The 20634-nt window shown below is 43.9% G+C and overlaps 1 protein-coding gene across 5 annotated transcripts; it reads right to left on the bottom strand.

Moving 5' to 3' along the window:
• Nucleotides 1–2772: 2772 nt before the first annotated feature.
• On the bottom strand, nt 2773–19990 carry exoc3l2a (exocyst complex component 3-like 2a). Of its 5 annotated transcripts, none has more exons than XM_056410199.1 (14): nt 19752–19990; nt 18692–18781; nt 14978–15513; nt 13720–13937; nt 12488–13238; nt 12267–12381; nt 12079–12189; nt 11896–11996; nt 11609–11719; nt 11385–11520; nt 10768–10890; nt 10508–10663; nt 9438–9559; nt 2773–3571 (listed from the first exon to the last, which is right to left on the bottom strand). In XM_056410199.1, exons 3-14 carry the CDS (start codon nt 15487–15489, stop codon nt 3250–3252), a joined length of 2778 nt encoding a protein of 925 aa, XP_056266174.1. In that variant the 5' UTR covers nt 15490–15513; nt 18692–18781; nt 19752–19990; the 3' UTR covers nt 2773–3249. The 5 variants fall into 5 exon arrangements, with proteins under 5 accessions (XP_056266174.1, XP_056266183.1, XP_056266166.1 ...); XM_056410208.1 differs by having other exon boundaries at nt 18692–18777; XM_056410191.1 differs by lacking the exons at nt 18692–18781; nt 19752–19990 and adding an exon at nt 17861–18065.
• Nucleotides 19991–20634: the final 644 nt, after the last annotated feature.

The following is a 20634-nucleotide window of genomic DNA, read 5'->3' as shown; positions in this document are numbered from 1 at the left end:
TTACATCTCACGTGGATCAGCAGGGAGAACTCTCAAAGGAGACCGTATTTGTGAGGACAACAAGTGAGGCAAATTGTTCAGTGAGAATAGTCACCTATCTACAGCAAATAATATGTTTCTGTCAAGTTGATTTATTCATTTTATAAGTTTATAAGTCAATCTAATCGTATAGTGTGCATGTTGTGAGTCGTAATGAAAGGAATACTTAGAGCAAGAGAATCGAGGAAGAACGTTTTTCACTGCTTTTCACCAACACCAATGCTCATCTATTGGAAGTGGAGAGAGTTATTGCCTCATGTCTATTTAAAATGATCAATATTAGCCCAATATTTCATTGAGTTGCTATATAAGGCCCATAGCTCAGTTATGTGCATACATGCATTGGCTGAAGCCAGATGGGGGGTAAAAACAGTTGAGCGTCCCCATCTAGACTAAATAAGAACTGAGACCAGTGCCCCTCTCAGCCACTGCAGTCTAATTCATTTAATATTATTTATGCTGCAGGAGAAGCAAACAAACAGAAAAGAGTGGAACCACCGAAAGTGCATGACAGTGTGAACAAAGACAGGGCACGGCTCGCTTCCGAAAACAAACAGTCCGAACACAGCCAGATGGGTTTTCCATTGCAGAGCTGCGTTAATGAGAGGAAGCAGGGGAGTGCTTCCCAGGGATTGCATTGTGATACCGTGGGCCGCTCCACCTCCAGCGGCGTGATGGAGGGGAACCTTCAAGAGTTTGGCCCTCGGTCCTACCTGCGACCCTCAGTCCGAGATGGTAATCCCCGCCTGGGATACCTGGAAAACAGCGATTCAACATCCGCCCTCACTCTACTATACCAAAGGATGTCTGATAATGTTTTCAGGTATACATATTACTCAGAAGCCACATTACCAAACTTAACTTTCAGTCCATGCCAACTTCACTTAGTGTTCTTCCTGTTCTGGTCCACACATTCAAGGAATTTATTCAAAATAAAGCATGTGGGTGTTGCACTCATCTTTGATCTATTGTCTGGGAGCAGGTAAACAGCTTGAAGAAACATTTGAGGATGTTTGAATCTTATGACATGTATGAGTCTTTCCCTTGTGGCACATTCATAAGTTTGCACGCTGGTTATATTGAGCTGTAAATCAAACACATGTCAATAGGAGGAAGTGGCAAAATGGACAGCATTAACGTGTGAGCGCAACAAAAACATGAGAAGCATTGTTCTTAAAGTCACGAAACAAGTAAGAATAACTCACCCCGGAGCAAATGCCCATCGTGGAAGTCGATATATCCGGATCAAAACCCTCTTACATACTTCTTATCTAACCTTAAGACCGTCAATCATTTTAAAATCCTATTATAGCATACCTGGTATTTGTAGAAGTGCTTGTGCATAAAACTAATTTTTACATTTCTTATAAAAGTACTTGTGTTGAACTGTCCAGTATGATGCATTCAAAGAAGATACAACTTCAAAGCACAGGTACTATTCTCAGCAAAAAAATATTTGTATTATTTAATAAATATCAAACTAAAAAAGAAAGACTTCCTCCCCTCAAAACTGTGTTTTGCTTTGAGTGACTTCACTATGTTTGAGCTTCACTGTGCAGAATAACGACTGTAGGACTTATGACATCACAGCTTGTTTGGGAGCCAATCGTGGTGCAGTATTCCATTCAAACAAATGTGATGTGGAAACATGAATTCATGTATATTCGCATTCTTATATATACTGGATATTTACATGGAGGAGAATTAAGAATTGGGTAAATTCACTTTTTTAATGGGCAAACCTCACAAGGGCAATAATAATAATAATAATTGTAGTAATAATACATTTTATTAATTAATTTAATTTATAGAATAATGTTTATATAGATATTTTCTGCATCACCAGTTGGTACACTTAAATGGATCAAAGAAAAAAGACCGGATTGAACACTTTTCTTTTAATGATCTGATTGTGAACGCACTTATTACTAAATTAATAACTTCAACAGATATACCAGCTGTTGGTCTAACATATCTAAGATCACCTGAGGCCCATCATGTCCCTTGGATGACCTTTGATGTTACCACACTGACCTCGCTGCTGACTGGTGATGACGAGATGCCCGAACACATGACCAAACATTATCTGGTCATGTGTTCGGGCCACCAGCCGTACAGTCCAACACCCTGAAGACAGCAGTTATTTCTACGGTTTCCATGCAGCCAGCTGCACATTCACATTCAGATACATCGACCCGTCGACTCGGAGAGGTCACTGTGCAGAACGACCCCTGCCGAGTCTGGCCGGCTTTTGTTTTGAGAAGTCGCCGAGCAGCTTCGGACATGAAACGGCTGCGTGGCTGTGTTTGCTGTGCACTCTGAACAGCAGAGAGGAAGTTCCCTCCTAGCACATAACGTAAACTTGGCTCCAATAAAAGCATCCGTTGGCACCTCGGTGGACAACAGGAAATCTTTGTTTATCCAAAAACATCCCGTTGTTGGCCTCGGGGTGCGTGACCCTGTGAACGCTGTGCGGCGGGTAGAGCGTCACATAGCAGCCGCGGCGGAGCCCCATATTTCAGAACAAAGCTGCCAAATGTCGACATAAAAAATGAAGGCATGAAGTGTTTGTCGCCTGTTTGTCAAAGTGCCTTTGTTTAATATAACTGTAGACTTAGTGTCTGACACTCCCCCATTCAGGGCCACCTTAAGCTAGAAGCAGCCCGAAAAGGACAACCTCAGAGCTAGGGTACAAACACCTGGTATGCAGGACACAATGACAGAGCAGCTGAGTCTGTTTACTCTACCCAGTCAATGGGATTTTATTATGTTTCCAGCAACAGATCCATTTCATTCACAGTGAGAGTTCAACACATTTCCACGTCCATAAACTATATCCTTGTATACATGTGGTGTATATACCAGAGAGTGGGTATATATGGTTGGGTAAATACATGTTAAACAACAGCCTCTGGAGAAAGCAAAAGACTGAAGAAGTTACATTTTCAGGATATTTGATACCACTAGTTTGCTTCTGTAGGCGTCTAGATCAGCATGATAAATCATTGTGATTATCAGGATGCACAGTCTGTTTCACATTAAAAGAAAATGCACATGTGGAGATGGAGAAATGTCAGTGAGTACAGTACGAGCAGTACCTGAGATCAAGTTTCTGGTCACACTATTTGGTGTAATCAGTTTCGGGTCAAGGTGCATCGCTGTCTTCCCAGCGTGTGTCTGTGACCGCTCTCCCAACACGAGCACCAGGCGCTAGTCCTCCTTGTGGTGTTTATTCACGTCTTCCATGTTCTGGCACTCAGCCGGTTGAGAGGTCGCGCCTCCGCCACTCGCCCCGTGGCTACGCCTGGGACGGTGCTCTGAGAACCAGTTGGAGATGGTCATGGCGAAGCGGAGGAGGCCCAAGCTTATGCAGTGCACCTCCGAGGTGATGGGGATGTCAGAGAAGAGGGCGCGATCCCGGCACACCAGGGCGCTGCGGCACTCAAAGTCTTTGACGATGTTGAGGATCTCCTGGCGCTCAGCCTGCCGCATCATCCCTCTTATATTCAGTAGGGTGGAGACGTGCTTCTTCCTGTTGGGAGGAAGGAGACAGGGAGAAAAAAGGGCGAGACGAGTATTAATGGGAATTGGGTCTGCTTGGTGTCGTCAAAGGCTGACATGACTTTGAGTCTCCAGTCCCATCTGTCTGAGTCAGAGCATCAGCTGCTGGGAAGGAACAGAACATTTGGTTCTACTTTCCACAAAGGCACATTTCACAAGGGTCTTTATGTAAATAAATCATGACTAATGGCATCAGGCACATCAGGCACATCTTGTCTCAAAAAGATGCAGGAAAATTGGTTCACGCGTTTGTTACTTCGAGACTGGATTACTGCAACTCCTTATTATCAGGCTGCTCTAATAAGTCTCTTAGGTCCCTCCAGTTGATCCAGAATGCTGCAGCTCGTAGTCTCACTAAAACTAAGAAAAGAGATCACATCACTCCTGCACTAGCTGCTCTGCACTGGCTCCCAGTAAAATCAAGAATCACTTTTAAAATTCTTCTCTTAACGTACAAAGCCTTGATTGGTGATGCACCATCATATTTTAAGGAGCTTGTAGTACCATGTTGCCCCACTAGAGAGCTGCGCTCACTAAATGCGGGACTACTTGTAGTTCCTAGAGTTTTAAAAAGTAGAATGGGAGCCAGAGCCTTTAGTTATCAAGCTCCTCTTTTATGGAACCAGCTTCCACCTTCCACCTACTAACTCTGCTTTCTCCCCGGAGTCCTTTTGACTTCACGTCTCATGGGGTCATCGGACCCTATGAGACGACATAGATCCTATCTGCCTGATGGATCATCGAGGTCTGGGTCGTGGAATTCCTGCTACCGATGACGCCACTGCCCTGTTGAGACTCCGCCCACTGTTGAGACTCCGCCCACTCCGCCTCTCTACCGCCATCTGCCTGATGGATAGTGGAGGTCTCCATCGTGGAATATGCCTACTATGAACTATTCATACACTCTGTCACATTCATTGAATGTATTTTAACTCTAAATCTGTCCTTCTGTACACATGACATCTATTGCACCTGTCCATCCTGGAGAGGGATCCTCCTCTGTTGTTCTCCTGAAGGTTTCTTCCCTTTTTCCCCCCTGAAGGGTTATTTGGGAGTTTTTCCTGATCCGATGCGAGGTTCTGGGGCAGGGATGTCTATGTGTACAGATTGTAAAGCACTCCGAGACAAATTTGTAATTTATGAAATTGGGCTATACAAATAAACTGAATTGAATTGAAGCTTTATTTAGAATTGTTCTTTGTTTAGGCCCTTTTTTTCACACACGTTTTCTAAATTCAACTTTAGGACCACGCCACATTGAATTTCACCATGCATAGTACTTGCTATGTTGTAATACTTGCTCATCAAGATTGTGATAAATAAACCACACTCTTAAACCTAAACACAGCACAGCCTGTTTGCCAATGACTTCAAAAGTCGATAGCCCCTCTGAAGAAGAAGACAGTGAGGAAGAGGAGGTTTGCTCCCTGGTATAACCCTCAGACCCGCAAACTGAAGCAAACGTCACGAAAGCTTGAACGCATATGGCGTTCAACTAATCTCGAAGAATCCCGCTTAGTTTGGCGAGATAGTCTTAAAACATATAAGAAGGCCCTCCGTAATGCCAGAGCAGCCTATTACTCATCAATAATAGAAAAAAATAATACAACCCCAGGTTTCTCTTCAGCACTGTAGCCAGGCTGACAGAGAGTCACAGCTCTGTGGAGCCGAGCATTCCTATAAACCTTAGTGGTAATGACTTTATGAACTTCTTTAATGAAAAGATTTTAACTATTAGGGACAAGATTAATAATCTCTTGCCCATAACCAGTGCCAATCTGTCCTCAAGTGGAATGGCCTTGGAAACCGCTGTATGCCCTGGTGTATATTTGGAGGATTTTCTCCTATCAACCGTGACCAATTATTTTCAACGGTTTTACTTGAACACGTCTACCTGTCTCTTGGACCCCATCCCGACGAGGCTGCTTAAAGACGTTTTGCCTTTAATTGGCGGCTCTCTATTAGATATTATCAATGTGTCTCTGCTAACAGGCCACGTACCACACTCCTTCAAGGTGGCTGTTATTAAACCTCTCCTGAAGAAGCCCACTTTGGATCCAGAGGTATTGGCTAACTACAGACCGATCTCTAACCTCCCCTTCCTCTCCAAGATCCTTGAGAAAGTGGTCGCAAATCAGTTGTGCGACTTTCTACATCATAATAGTTTATTTGAGAAATTTCAATCAGGATTTAGAAAACACCACAGCACCGAGACGGCACTGGTGAAAATTACAAATGACCTCTTAATGGCAGCAGATAAAGGACTCCTCTCTGTCCTGGTCTTGTTAGACCTTAGTGCTGCATTCGACACCATTGACCATGACATCCTGTTACAGAGACTGGAGCAGTCGATTGGCATTTCAGGCACGGCACTAATTTGGTTTAAATCCTATTTATCAGATCGATCTCAGTTTGTATTTGTAAACGATGACGCCGATAACCACCAACGTTAATCACGGAGTTCCACAAGGTTCTGTGCTTGGACCAATTTTATTTACCTTATACATGCTTCCTTTGGGCAATATTATCAGGAAACACTCCATAAACTTTCATTGTTATGCAGATGACACTCAACTATATTTATCCATAAAACCAGAGGAGAGCAACCAACTCTGTAAAATTCAAGCATGTCTTAAAGACATAAAACATGGATGACCTGCAACTTCTTGATGTTAAACTCAGACAAAACCAAGTAATTTTAATCGGCCCTGAGCACCTCAGAGATCAATTATCTGGTGATGTGGATTCTGTAGACGGCATTGCCCTGGCATCCAACACCACTGTAAAGAATCTTGGCGTTATCTTTGATCGGGACTTGTCCTTTAACTCCCACGTAAAGCAAATCTCAAGGACTGCATTCTTTCATCTACGTAATATTTCAAAAATCAGGCACATCTTGTCTCAAAAGATGCAGAAAAATTGGTTCACGCGTCACATTACTTGAGACTGGATTACTGCAACTCCTTATTAGCAGGCTGCTCTAATAAATCTCTTAGGTCCCTCCAGTTGATCCAGAATGCTGCAGCTCGTGTTCTCACTAAAACTAAGAAAAGAGATCACATCACTCCTGCACTAGCTGCTCTGCACTGGCTCCCAGTAAAATCAAGAATCACTTTTAAAATTCTTCTCTTAACCTACAAAGCCTTGATTGGTGATGCTCCATCATATCTTAAGGAGCTTGTCGTACCATATTGCCCCACTAGAGAGCTACGCTCACTAAATGCGGACTACTTGTAGTTCCTAGAGTCTTAAAAAGTAGAATGGGAGCCAGAGCCTTTAGTTATCAAGCTCCTCTTTATGGAACCAGCTTCCAATTTCAGTCCGGGAGGCAGACACAGCCACCTCGTTTAAGAGTAGACTTAAGACCTTCCTCTTTGACAGAGCTTATAGTTAGGGCTGAATCAGGTTTGCCCTGGTCCAGCCCCTTGATATGCTGCTATAGGCTTATAGCTGCCGCGGGACGTTTTAGGATGCACTGAGTACCTATCTCCTCTTCTTTCTCTCCTTAAGGATGAATTTTCATCTCTCAATCACACGTTACTAACTCTGCTTTCTCCCGAAGTCCTTTTGACTTTACGTCTCATGGGGTCATCGGACCCTATGAGACGGCATAGATCTATCTGCCTGATGGATCGTCTGGGTCGTGGAATTCCTGCTCATGACTACGCCACTGTCCTGTTGAGACTCCGCCCACTCCTCCTCCCCACCGCCATCTGCCTGATGGATCGTGGAGGTCTCCATCGTGGAATATGCCTACTATGAACTATTCATACACTCTGTCATATTCATTGAATGTATTTTAACTCTAAATCTGTCCTTCTGTACACATTACATCTATTGCATCTGTCCATCCTAGGAGAGGGATCCTCCTCTGTTGCTCTCCTGCAGGTTTCTTCCCTTTTTTTCCCCCCTGAAGGGTTATTTGGGAGTTTTTCCTGGTCCGATGTGAGGTTTTGGGGCAGGGATGTCTATGTGTACAGATTGTAAAGCACTCCGAGACAAATTTGTAATTTGTGAAATTGGGCTATACAAATAAACTGAATTGAATTGAATTGAAAAGCAACATACCATTGGAGAGACGGCTGAAGTTTCAAAAACGTTTCGGAAGAGATCATGGTTTGGGTTTAAATAAAATAAAATAAATTTGTGTTACATAGCTTAGGTTTTGAAAGTAATTTACATACTGTACATGTTACATGAATGAAGATTAGGGGTTAGTTAAATCCGCTTCGAACTTATGTTCAAATAAGTCAGCGTACCTTTTCAATGTATCTGACCTCCTGACCTCCTCCCAACGCGGCCTTTGATGCTCTTTATGATATAACAACTTCCCCCTTTGAGACTTTCAGAATTACTTCTGCCCCTCGAGGTGGCCGACTAATCATAAACATAAAAAAGTGCTGGGAAGACATGTTTTTCTTGGCTAACCGGGAAGTTAGTATCGCACTAATCAATGGGATTTATCCATTATTAATGGTTTATTTATTTATTATTTTGGATGTCAGAAAATAAACTGGCAAACAAACCTTGATGATACTAACATGTTTTGTTCATCAAGATAATCTTCACAAATGAACACCACTTTTTATGATATTTGAAGTGCGACTGAAATTGTCAAAGTGAAAATGTTAACGTTATAAACCAACGCCAAGGTCACATGACTTCAGGTCACCATTACTACACTAAAGGAGGACTGGTGTTTTTGTGGGGATGTTTGGTAGACCCATTTATACCCTTGTATTTAAGATACATGAAGGAGGGCTATATACTGACTTATCTTATGTGGTAAAACAAAAAGTTGGTTTCTATTTAGCTTATTTATTCCAGGCAAATAACCCAAAACACACAAAGGGGGAACGGAAGTGAAACAATGCTATTTGAGAGTATTGTCTGCGATAATCCCTTTTGGCTGATGTTTATACTTTTTATCTGGAAATAAAACTTTCCAATAAGTCGCCAAATCTGCAGGAAATGTAATGAACACAGGGTTCTACGACAAACCATTACATCTTCACTTGTTCTTGACGAATTTGAGTTGAAGTGATGAAGTGTTGGCTGAAACGAATGTCATATCGTGTCAAGACACTGGGACCCAAAAGCTAATGGCTCATGACTCTATAAAGCAATTAAGTTGGCACTTGTCGTTTAAGTACACATTTGAATAAAGAGGCGTGTGCTGAGCAACGTCAACATGTGCACTGCAACGTATGCTCAGCAACAAACTCTGCTGCAGTTTAACGAGGCCAGCAGCCTTTGATCTGTTATAATTCCAGCAGTGGATGCTATGCGGGAAACAAAAGGGGTGAGTCAAGCGGTGAGTTAGCATGTCTCCGGGTCTGCACTACTATGTTTTGCCCTCCTCTTCCACACCTCTCCCCCTTTGATTCCAAGTGTGGCACCAGTCTGTCTCCTGCAGGGTGGCAGGAACAGGAAATACTCTGCGGCAGCTTCCTGTCTGCTCCGCTGAGACTTGTGCGTCACGCGCAGCCTTAAGTTGCCAACCGTCACCTGAGTTTGTGCAATAACAGCCATGGGACCCCTGACCCCCTCCTGTCCCCTTGAGGCCTCGTCCATTCTCAAAACAGACCCATTCCCCTCTCCAAAAATAGTAACGTTAATGTAGATATGTTTCCGCACTCCTTTTCCTTGTTTTGATCCATTGTGACGGAAAAAGTCTTACTTTTTCCATGCTTTGGCAGAGTGCCAAAAACAGCACCGGGAATATGTAGCAATAAGCATAAAGGAATATAGGGTCTTCGGAGGTACAGTAAGAGAGAAGATCTATTTCCTGGTTGTAACAGAAATGTTCCAGGACTGTTCATGTTTAAACCACTCACCGTATATCTGGAAACTCTTTCACCAGGACGGCAACCTCCATCTGGATGGACGGAGTGTCCTCCAGGAGAATGATGTCAGCTAGGTGGCAGACGATGCTGTCTAACCAGGAGGAACTTGAGTCCTGACGCACACAGGGGAGACAAAGAGCACAACAGCCATTTATAATTAGCGCAAATTAACAACTATGCATTGCCATTAATACGTACAAGTCAGCATTAAAAAATGGAAAATTGTTCAACAGCATTTGTTATCGCTGGTCCAAATGACCTCTTCTCCTGATTTATTGTGTGCTTTTCAGAAGCCTTCAGAGGAGTCGCAGATTAATGCCTTTAAAGATCAGAGGCCAAATATTTAGCTGATTTACTGAGCGAATAACAAAGCTCCACCTCTGTTTTTCTAGGTTGTGTTTTACCTCAGAAAAAAAAAGAAAGCAGGATTCTCTGGCTTGGCGTCCACTAAAAATAACGAAGTCTTTTTTAGAAAGCCATTAAAAACTCCCCCCCCCCTCTCCCCCTTGCCCCCCTCAAAGTTTCCACGGACACTTCATCCCGCTCTACGGCGAAAGAGGCCATCAAGGCCATCCCAGAGCCACATCAAAGACGGCTGACAGGAACAGGAAGTTCCTCCTGAACACAGCAGCTTCCTGTTGTCAGCCGAGGTGACGGACACTTGTTTGAACTCGCGTACAGAAAGGGGGCAAATGCCACGCTGGTAGGCCCAGTGGTTTTTCACTAACTTCCCCTCTTTGGCAAGTGCTAACGTAAGTCCGGTCCATCCATCTCCATCTCACTGACGGCAGTCATTTCTCAGAGCTCGCTGCTGTATCAACACAGTCTGATGTATTTCTAACATAGGAAGCTCGAGGGTCAGACTCTGTGTTCCCTGCGCCAGCTCTGCCCAGTGTTTTTAAGAATCAGCAAGTTGGAATTGTTTATCTCCTGAAAAGCAAATCATTAGCTCTGTTTTGAATGCATTTTTTATTTTGTGTTATCTTCTATAGGTCCACTGTACTTGGCATTACAGAGTATAAGTTCATTGCAGGGTATCAGGCTTAAATGACAAGACGTACCAGGTCCTTAAAGAGTCCTTTCAGCTGTTTGGCCTCATCTTGCAGGCGGAAAGCAATCCTCTTTCTCATCTTGGAGGATGTGCAAATGACTCGTCCCCTCATGATGGCTCGGACGTACTCCACCAAGACCCGCCGATGCACCTCTCCCACGAGGGTCTACCAGTCAATCGAAATAACTAATCACTGACTGGTTACATATGACCCTCAAGCAAAGCTGTCAAGTGTTAAACACCACCTCTGTTCCATCACACAAGTGTTACCTGATAAGGTGGGGAGTCCATCCTTCTGAACTTCTTGAAGTGTTGTTTAATGCTGGCTTCAATGGCCTCAAAGGCCTCTGTGTTGTTCAGCCATTTTCTCCTTACCAGTTTGTCAAAGAAAGGCTGGAAAGACAACAGACCAAACTCTGGTTAATAGAAGACATTTACTCAAGTAGTCTGCTGATATCGTAACCTGTATGTTTATTGCTTTTTATGATGTTTCTGTGATAACCTTTTTCTCCTTTAGTGAAGGCTTGTAATATCTGGCCACAGGAACTACGGTTCAAATTTAGCCTTAGCTAAGACTGACACATTTACCCCTGGGTTGATTGATGTGTACAGTCCCTGTTCAAATAAATAAATTAATTAAATAAAAATGAAATGATTGGAAGCTGCTTCCAAAAAAATGTTCTATTATATTTTTTTGTAATTCTCTTCATATCCCGACAGCAATCAATAACTCAAATGCTCTGACCAAAATAAATACATCAGGAATATGTGGCTAGAGCAGGGTTATAATAAGCTCGTGCTGTGGAATTTGGGAGAGTTTTCTTTTACTGTGGGATAATTTCTAAAACAATAGTTCTGATTTCAGGACCGAGACGAGGCTTACTCACCCTGATGTGTTCAAACAGTCTGTCAGTCAACACCCTCACTGACTGGTTGATGATCCTGTCTAGGGAGGAGTTGGCTCTCTGCGCCGTCTCCTCACTGCCCTGTGAGTCACACTGCCGGCAGCGCTCCACTAGGGATCTACAGGAGACACAGGAGTAAGGTAGCTGGACTCTCAGCCAAATTTTGTAGGAAATGGAAATTTGTTTAAGTTGAATAATGAATCAACCTGAGAGGAGGGCAGCAGTTTACTAGAGCTATGGTCCTGGCGACATATCCGTCCCCTCTGTCTCCAAATTCTGCCTGAGTATCATGAAATATCTCCGCCTTCCTCTGGAAACTGGACACAGAGGTTTTATAAAGACCGACTGAATACAAGTACAATCTAGAAATGAACAATCATGTCCTATGCTGTAAAACAAACTGTTCTGTATCGAAGAACTTCTGAAATAAAAAATTCCAGTACATTGCGAACGGATCCTTATTTATGTATCCCTCTGTACTGTGTATACTCACTTGTAGAGAAAGTCAGCCAGTCCAAAGAGACTGCAGCGAGCCACTCTTGCCCCTAGACACTGGTTGACAGATGTAGATCTGTCCAGGTCCACCTTCAACCTCTGAAATTAGGAAAGACACAAGCAATAAGACAGCTGCATCTTAGGCAAAAGAGACATTTTACAGGGAAAAATGACAACATACCTGGATGACTGAGCGTGCTAGGTGGGACTGATACTCCTCTATGTGCATGGTCTGGGCCCATCGCCTCTCCTCTTCATCCAGAACCTGAATCAGATCTATGGTCACCTTCTCCTGAAAAATCACAGTGTGAATTTAAAACCTGTCTAATATCTCGAATGTCAACTTTGTAAAAGAAGAGCCTTTCTCACCCTGACGATAGTGATGCAGTCTTGTTCCAGACGCTCCACTGTGTCTTGGGGCAGAATGGGCTCCAGTGAAGCGTAGTTGATGGGTGCGGTTGTGCCGATGGTTCCGAGGACATCCCTGGTCGAAAGCGAGAACTCGTTACGAAACAAGTCCAGTTTCCAGGTGTGTAGCATCATCATTGCCTGATTGCATGAGGGGTTCACTGTCTGATAAGGCGTCCTACCTGTTGTAGATGTTGTAGAACCAGTCCAGTAAAGAGTAGACGTCTGTGATCTGCAGCGGCCCCCTGGTCATGGTCCTTAGACGCTTGGCAACGGCTCGATGGTAACTGTCCACGTACACATGGAAGGCAGCAAACTCCTCGGGGTAAATGGACACGGCATTCCTCCTCGCTGCATCCAGGTCGTCCACCATCCGACTCCTCAGGCGCTCCAGGTACGAGGCCAGCTGGCCCGCCTGGGTGTCGGCCTGTTGCGGTAGGCTCCAGTCCGCCGCCTCCATCACAGCCTGCCTCCACTTTATCTTGAGTCGCCGGGGACGCTGGCTGGGCTGGATCCGGGGGGGCTCCCTCTCTGGTTTGGTCTCCTCTCTCAAGGCCCAGGCTGCATCGGCATGCTCCTCCTGCTGGATCACCAGCACCACCAGCCCGAGGTTGGGCCCAGCGCTAGGCTGGCGGAGGGACTCCCGCACTACGTCCCACATCTCCCTCTGCAGGGCCTCGTACAGGAGCTCCACGTCCTTAACCTTCCGCCGGCCTGAGTCCAATGATGCATTGGTGCTGAGGGCGTCATCGAAGGGTGAGGATGAAAAGGGGGTCATACCGGTAGGCGTGCTGGGACTAAGGGTAGGAGTAAGGGTTGAAGCGGCTGCGGTCGGAAGGATGGAAAGCAGCTCACATTCTCGTTCCAGCTCCTGAATGTGTGTGTCGGCCAGGAGAAGGTCTCTGTGATTGACCAACTGAAGGATCTCCAGCACTGGTGGGACCGAGAAGAGAGAACAAAAGGCAGCTGTGTTTATTTGCAACAAAACGAAGGGTTGACATGCAAACTGGTAGATCCGTTTCATGGTTATTGAGTAACTGTGCGTGTGCCTGACTGACAAACTGGCTTATTTGTTGCTCATTCTGCACACTCTTCTATTCCTAGCGAGGCTCCCTGTGGAGCCTGTGAACAGTAGCCTGGTCAAACTTGTATCTGGAGGAACCTGTGGTGGGAGGAAGTGCAGTCATTTCCTGATTTCACAGTCTGGTGTTGATTGAACCCAGTGACTCAGGGATCTGGGGACCTCTCAACCTCATCAGAGAGTTGTCTAGGATTGGGAGGAAGTACTGCCAGAGCTTGACCAGGAAGAGCCAATTTTGAAGGGGAACTTCTCGCGAAAGACAGATTATTGTCGGTCATGGTTTTAAAACTCTTGACCTGGACCTTTTAAACCTGAGGCCTCCTTGATTGTTACCTGAGAGAGGCTCTCTGGTTTTGACCGCCGGCTCCTCCTCCTCTGTTTCCTCCTCGGCCTCCTGGGACGCCTTGTCTGACATGGACTCCCTCTTCAGCTTGCCCATACTGACCATCCTGAGGAAGGAGGGCCGTCTGGAGGCCTCCGCCTCACTGTCTGTGCTCAGGTTCCCGCAGGGCAGGCTTTCTCTGCGTTCCTCCTTGCGTCGACCTGTAATCCTGCACAGTTTTCACAGCAGCAACCAAGAACATGAGTGACATCCCGCCGAGAAAACAAGACACACCATCAGAACACAGGATTTTTGCATATACAGGAATGTATGGACAGTAATGAGACCTGAGGCTTGTATTGTACTCGACAATCAGGCCCAGTAGGAGCTATGTTTGGAATGCCACATAGTTCTTAGAAAATTGTGAGCATGACTGCCTCGGTTAAAAATAGTCGCATTGAGTAATCAACAAGTTGCTGAAACACAAAAGAGGTTCCGGAGATCAACAAGTTGCTGTAGCATATTAAAAAATGCTCCAGGAAATAGGCACACTGTATGCTATTCTATTACTGTCCAGCAGCAATGCTAACCTATCCTCTGGGACTCAAAGGCTATTTATTCACACCGTTAGAGCTCTGTTGATGCACTGCTGATCAAAATGGCTCCCTTATATAATTATTTTAAGGGGGAGTTTTCCGATTTCGGATGCAAAGGTCCTGGGACAGAGGATGTCTGTCGTATGTTGTACAGATTGTGAAGCCACCGTCGGCCAATTTATGATTTGTAATAAAGGGCTGTACAAATTAACTTTATTGAATTCTTACTTTACAGTTTTTCTGTGATAGTTACATTATTTAGTTGTTTGGCATTTTTTTGTAAGGGTTCTTTTGACTTAAATAGATTTATGTTGAAGTTTTAAGATGTTTCTTCTACTGTTTAACTATTACAATTCTAAAAATGTGCTCTTGTAAGTTTTTTGCAAAACTTCTTTCTACTTTATGAGATAATGGATGAATTCTCAGCCTCATCTTCATTTTTTCCTACTCAATCTTCACAAAATCATGTGGCTCTTTGGATTTATATATATAAATATATATAGAGTATCATAATATTGTAACGCATATCTTAATCTTTTTCTGCACAAGACATATCATCCACAGCAGCTGAAGCACTTTCTACTACTTTATATCAGAAATTCACAATGCAATGGCTACAGCTAGAATCTTCTTAGGTTTTATACAACTATTTCTCCTCCCCACCCCTCCTCACCGGAGCAGGGTCATAATTCCTTCGGAGCTCCTGCGTAGTCCTTTCCTTTTCTCCCTCTCTGGTGGGAGACTGTTTGAGTTTCCAGGGGTGTAGTGGGGAGAGTTGTTCCCCCATACGCTGCGTCCCGATATGCGCAGCCCCTTGCCCAGCTTTCCAAGGGTTTTGAGGGGCGACACTCCACAGATGCGCTCCAGGGTCCCCCTGAGGGGTTTCCCTTTGGGGTTCCCGGCCCCGTGCTTCTCTGCGTTCACCTCGTTCTCCTCCTCTTCTCCGTCGCGGCAGGACCTGAGCTCGAGGTTGCCCCCCATGATGAGACCCACGTCGCCGCTGTGCCTCTCGCCCTCGTACAGGTCCACGTCCTCAAAGGGGTTTAAGTTCCTGTTCATGTCCTTCAGATCCTTCAGATCATTGAGATCATTCAAGTCCAGCCGGGGCAGGATCAGTTCACCGTTCACTCTGGGGAAGTCATTGCAGCTCTTGGACCTTCCCGGGAGCTTCTTCAGAATGGGCATGGTTGCACTTGAGATTTGACCAAACTGCAAAACAAAGACAATGTCAGATCTTAAGTTAGAAAAGGTCAAATTTACGAGCATCTGATTAGCCAATAAATGATTTTTCCCCAGCAGATAGTATATAGAGCATACATGAGCAGGATATCCAGACATTACTCCATCCTTGTACTAGTAGGAAATAAAACTCGTAAATTGTGAAAAACATTTATTTATGGTGCTACGTCAGCCATCAGACAGTTTATAAAGCTGGGAGCCAAAACATCCGCTCACATGCCTGGCTACACACTTCACTTAGCAAATAGGAAATATGTATTCAAAATGTTGCTGCATTTACACATGCTGACCTTCATTCAGCCTTATAGAAATATAACATTGGTGAGAAATAAATAGTGTATGTAATATAATAATTCAGAATGTTTTCCATTACTTTTGTTAAATTTGGGAATACGTTTTTTATTTTGAAAGTATTTACTGGGCCCAATTTATCTTTCTTTTTCTGGACATAATGTGTCATATGAAACATCTAGTTGAATGTAAAATGTAAATAGTTGAGTCTGCCACGCAACTTAAAGAATAGTGTAATGTTGGGTGAAGTCTCTCCTTAAACAACACACATGCCCATATGTATAATAGCACTGTTTTGTGTAAAGCAGCACGGTGGCTCAGTGGTTAGCACTGTCGCCTCACAGCAAGAAGGCCCTGGGTTCGAATCCCGGTCGTCCCGGTCGTTCCAGGTCCTTTCTGTGTGGAGTTTGCATGTTCTCCTCGTGTCTGCGTGGGTTTACTCCGGTTTCCCCCACCATCATAAAGACATGCACCGCAGCCTCACCCCGGTTCGTATGGATGTGAATGAATGTTGGTGGTGGTCGGAGGGGCCGTAGGCGCTGATTGGCTGCCACGCTTCCGTCAGTCTGCCCCAGGGCAGCTGTGGCTACTGATGTAGCTTACCACCACCGGTATGACTGTGTGTGTATGACTACTGGACTCTGTAAGCGACTTTGGGTATTTAGAGAAGCGCAATATAAAATTGAAGGTTATTATTAAAGATGCATTCCATTTAAAGTTAAGTTAAGTCTGATTTAAAGAGATCAAGTGGTCTTTTTACTCGGAATATGCTTCTCTGTGAAGAAACAAAAACCCAGACTTCTGTAGGACAAACTTTGAATGACTTTCACTTTGAATGATAGAAAACTCAAACTGCTTTGAATGTTATATATATATGTATGTATGTATGTATATATATATATATATATATATATACAATTTGTATACAACTTGTGAGTACTGTTTTAAGATAGACTAAAAATACAGTATATTATTTCACCCATTGTAGAAATAAAGCATTTAAAACTCTTCAGCCTGCACAATATCTAAAGAGAATAGTGTACAGTAGTTTCACTTTTAAACATTTTTACAAAAATTAGAAAATAAAGCCTCAATAAATAATTGTATCAAACCCTTTAGTAAACCCTCTGAATGAAGAGCCACTTTCCTGATATTGAATTTGCAAAGTCCACGTCCATGTTCTTAGTTCTGAATGCACCTGGAGACCTGGAGGCTTCCTTGTCTCACCACAATCCCCTGCTGCTGCCCACTGAGCAGCTCAACTGGACAGCGGGGACAACCGTCTGTTTTTTAGTGGAAAATTGAATTCAAAATAATGACTTTGTGGCCTATATAATCAAGGGGATAATTAATGTCCTGTCATTTCAATAATTTTGTCAATCCATCCGTGACAAATAGAATCCACGTCCCCAGATTTCTGGCTTGGAGATACACTCTGCTTATATTGAAGCATCTTTCATAATAACCCATTTATTTTGGAGTAGGGATGATAGCAAACCTTCCAAAACTGCCCATCAGCGAGACATCCTAAATGCAGTGCTGTATCAGGGTAAAGGAAGCACACTCTGTTCCTCTCAGCTTTTACCCAGTTTGAGCATGCGTTTGTAAATTACCTGCACTTCATTTCTTTGATTGACAGCCTTGTACCATTGTTTGTGGTGCTGAAACTACTCAATAACTCATCTTCCTGCCGTTTAACAGACATCTCAGAAAACAGGAAGACACTTTAAAGGTTTTTATGACCAACCAGAGGGGCCGTTAGGCGAGCAAACATCCTTCAGGGCTCTCCGTCTTCAGAGAGCCATTGGAACAACACAGCCCTCATTAAGTTCAAAACACCTTGAGATCGAAATCAGACCAGAATCCCCCCTCTAATAACATTTGTGTTGGCCAATTATATCAACTGTTTCAACTTTATTTAAAAGGAACACAACAAAATGTCCAGGTGCCCATTGGTGCAGTGAAGAAAATGCCCAAACACACTGACTTCCACAGAGAAACACAGGATTGGACCATTGACACTTACCCGAGGAGATTGAACTTGCAGTGTTTTCAGCACGGTGTCATCCTGGAGTGTGCTGGGCTGTGCGGGCTGCCAGGTCTGTGGAGTGTGTTGCATGCGTGCGTGTGTGCGACCGCCGAGTGTGAGAGCGTGTCAGAAGAGTACTCGGTGACTCAAGAGAGCAATGTGGCTGCTTGTGGTTTCCTGACGGGCTCTATTGTGGTGGAAGGTGATATGTTTTCCTGAGGAAAGCCCCCCCCCCCCGTCCTTCGCCCCCATCCTCCCCCCCCCCTCCCTCCCTCTTCCCCATGCCGCTGACCCTCCGTTCCCTTTGCACCCTGGGGACCCTTCTAATTACACCAACTGCATACAGTAGAGGATAAGAGAACATTCCCCTGTAATGTTTTTACGTGCTTTATCAGCTCCACACACACCCTGTCTATGTGTTTGTTTGCATGCACGTGTGTGTGCGTGTATGTGCGTAGGCCTGTGTGTGTGTGTGTGTGTGTGTGTGTGTGTGTGTGTGTGTGTGCGTGCGCTTGTGTTCATTGTGACGGATTTCTCTCGATAATGAGAGCTGAGGATGATTCGGTGGCCTTGAGTCAAACATTCCATTTATACGGCATCAGCAGTGTCATCTTCATCAGCGGAAGAGTTTAAGTGGACTGATAGGAGTCGACATGACGTCTGGTGCTGGTGTTGCTCTGTTGTCTTCAAAGTCACGCAGAGAACACAACATTAACAGTTGAAGGATATATGAGGTGTGTCTGCAAATGGCTCAGAGGTGTGATTAAAAACAAATTAACCAAGCAAAGCCAACAACTATATGGGTGGTGGGGGGGGGGGGCAACATACCTGTTGGCTGCTCACCGAGGCTCCCCACTGCCACCTAGTGTAGGACAGCGTCTCACTCCAGTAAACAACCCGACCGTCTCACCAATCTGTCTCATAATAATAATAATACATTTCATTTGGAGGCGCCTTTCAAGTCACCCAAGGTCACCTTACAATACAGAATAAAAGGTAAAAGCATGAAAGATAGAAACAACATTAAAACAGAACATCAACATAAAAACAAGTCCAACATTCACACAAGACAATCTTCACTTCTGTAAAGTGCTGAGCAGCCAAACCTGTAGTCCAAGATTACCATTACCTACACTTTATCCTCCTCTTTTTGTTTCTTTATATTTTTAAACACAACAAAACAAATCCAGAATCTGGTCAAATTTAAAAACAAACATTTCCCCAGCATAATCACATATAATCTTGATAAGGACAACATAATTATAATTCAAATTATTATTATGAAATTTAAAAAAATGGCGTGGGGGTGGGGTTACAATCACAGAGAATGCTTTTTGAGCAAATCAAGCACAATCCTTATGCATCTTAAACTGAATTTTACTACACTAGCTGTAGTAACCACAGTTAGCATCAGACATCATGTCGTAAAATGTTACTCCAGCTACTGATTTATTATGATGCTTATGAAAAATACTGAATGATGTGACTACTCTGACTCATTGTACCCTAGTAACTCATGGAAGGCTCAAAAAGCACTCAACTGGATACTACTCCCTGTGTCCTTGAAATGTTGGTTACATTTGCAAATTCTGATTTGACTCACAAAATATAACAATTCAAATGTGTTCCAGCATCATATTGTATTGAAAGCTCCACCTTGAGCTGACTTCAATTTACATTATGGTAATAACGTCTCCATTTCACTCTTTACTCCAAGTAAACATTTGAGGGAAAGACTTTTTTACCGTGCAGTATAAATAGTTTTACTATTTCTGCAGAAACATTTGGGAGTAATTTTTCTACCACTGCCAATACCAATTTCCCAAGAGAACGAGTGAAGCGTACAGCACAACAGTATTTACCAAAGGCTCAAAACAAAGAGGCTTACTCGTCGGCCACACCAGTGAAACCCAGTCTGGTTGGATTCTGCTTCCAGTTGGCTTCCGGCTCACGTTGACTCCAGGGAAGAGAAGAGGAGTCCCTACTGTCACGTGGTATGCAGCATTCGGCTGCAGACGGACTGCAGAGCCGTTGTCTGAAGGCCCGCTGGAGGCGACAAGCTGGACCTCGGCTTTATTTATATTCACGTGGAGTTATTTACTGCTCTCGAGACAGACGTACAAATGGTGATATAATCCAACCAAGGATGCTGGACTCTGTGACGTGTGTTTTAGCCGGTCAGATAGCAGGGTGTTCCAGTTAATCTCATTCATCACATGGCCCAGAGTGAAGCAATAAGCTTCTTACCAGGTCAGCCATTGAGGAAATGCATCGTGGGGAGACATGATTGTAGTCCTTCTTTGATCAACACTCAGAAGGCCCTGTGGTCAGCAGAAGAATCACACTTTTGATAAAACTGACTTTAAAGCTTCTAGGTTTTTACTTTGAACTAAGACTTTTTTTCCACTTATTAGTAAAAGTTTAGGACCTTAAGTATTTGCTCCTTCCCTGACAATTCCCAAGTACTCTATTGGAAGTGGACACCCTTTGGGATGATGCATCACTCCTGTGACTATATGCTGTTACCGACCAACGCTTTGTAGCGACATACAATAGTTGCCATGATATCTTATGACATTCGTCACATGCAGTCTTCTCAAAATAAACTTCAGTCTTCAACTGCCTTTCTTAACCCTTGTGTTGCCTTCGGGTCATTTTGACCCGATTCAATGTTTAATGTCGGTGTTCTTTCGGGAGTCAACAAACAAACATAAAGTACCTCACACTTAAAATTGGAAAACAATATTACCGGTAATTCTAATAATTTTCTG

Source organism: Pseudoliparis swirei, chromosome 3, assembly GCF_029220125.1.
Source record: "Pseudoliparis swirei isolate HS2019 ecotype Mariana Trench chromosome 3, NWPU_hadal_v1, whole genome shotgun sequence".
Taxonomy (NCBI): Eukaryota; Metazoa; Chordata; class Actinopteri; order Perciformes; family Liparidae; genus Pseudoliparis; species Pseudoliparis swirei.
The sequence above is the reverse complement of the archived record's forward strand: the minus strand, read 5'-3'. Positions and strand labels throughout refer to the sequence as shown.

Bases quoted from the DNA above. Each gene is read 5' to 3' on its own strand.
- exoc3l2a (XM_056410184.1), bottom strand. From the start codon at position 15,642: ATGTCTGGATATCCTGCTCATGTATGCTCTATATACTATCTGCTGGGG. The intron at 12,382-12,487 runs GTAGGACGCCTT...GCTTTCGACCAG, and splicing joins TTCTACAACATCTACAACAG to GGATGTCCTCGGAACCATCG. The intron at 10,664-10,767 runs GTAACACTTGTG...ATTGACTGGTAG, and splicing joins TGGACTCCCCACCTTATCAG to ACCCTCGTGGGAGAGGTGCA.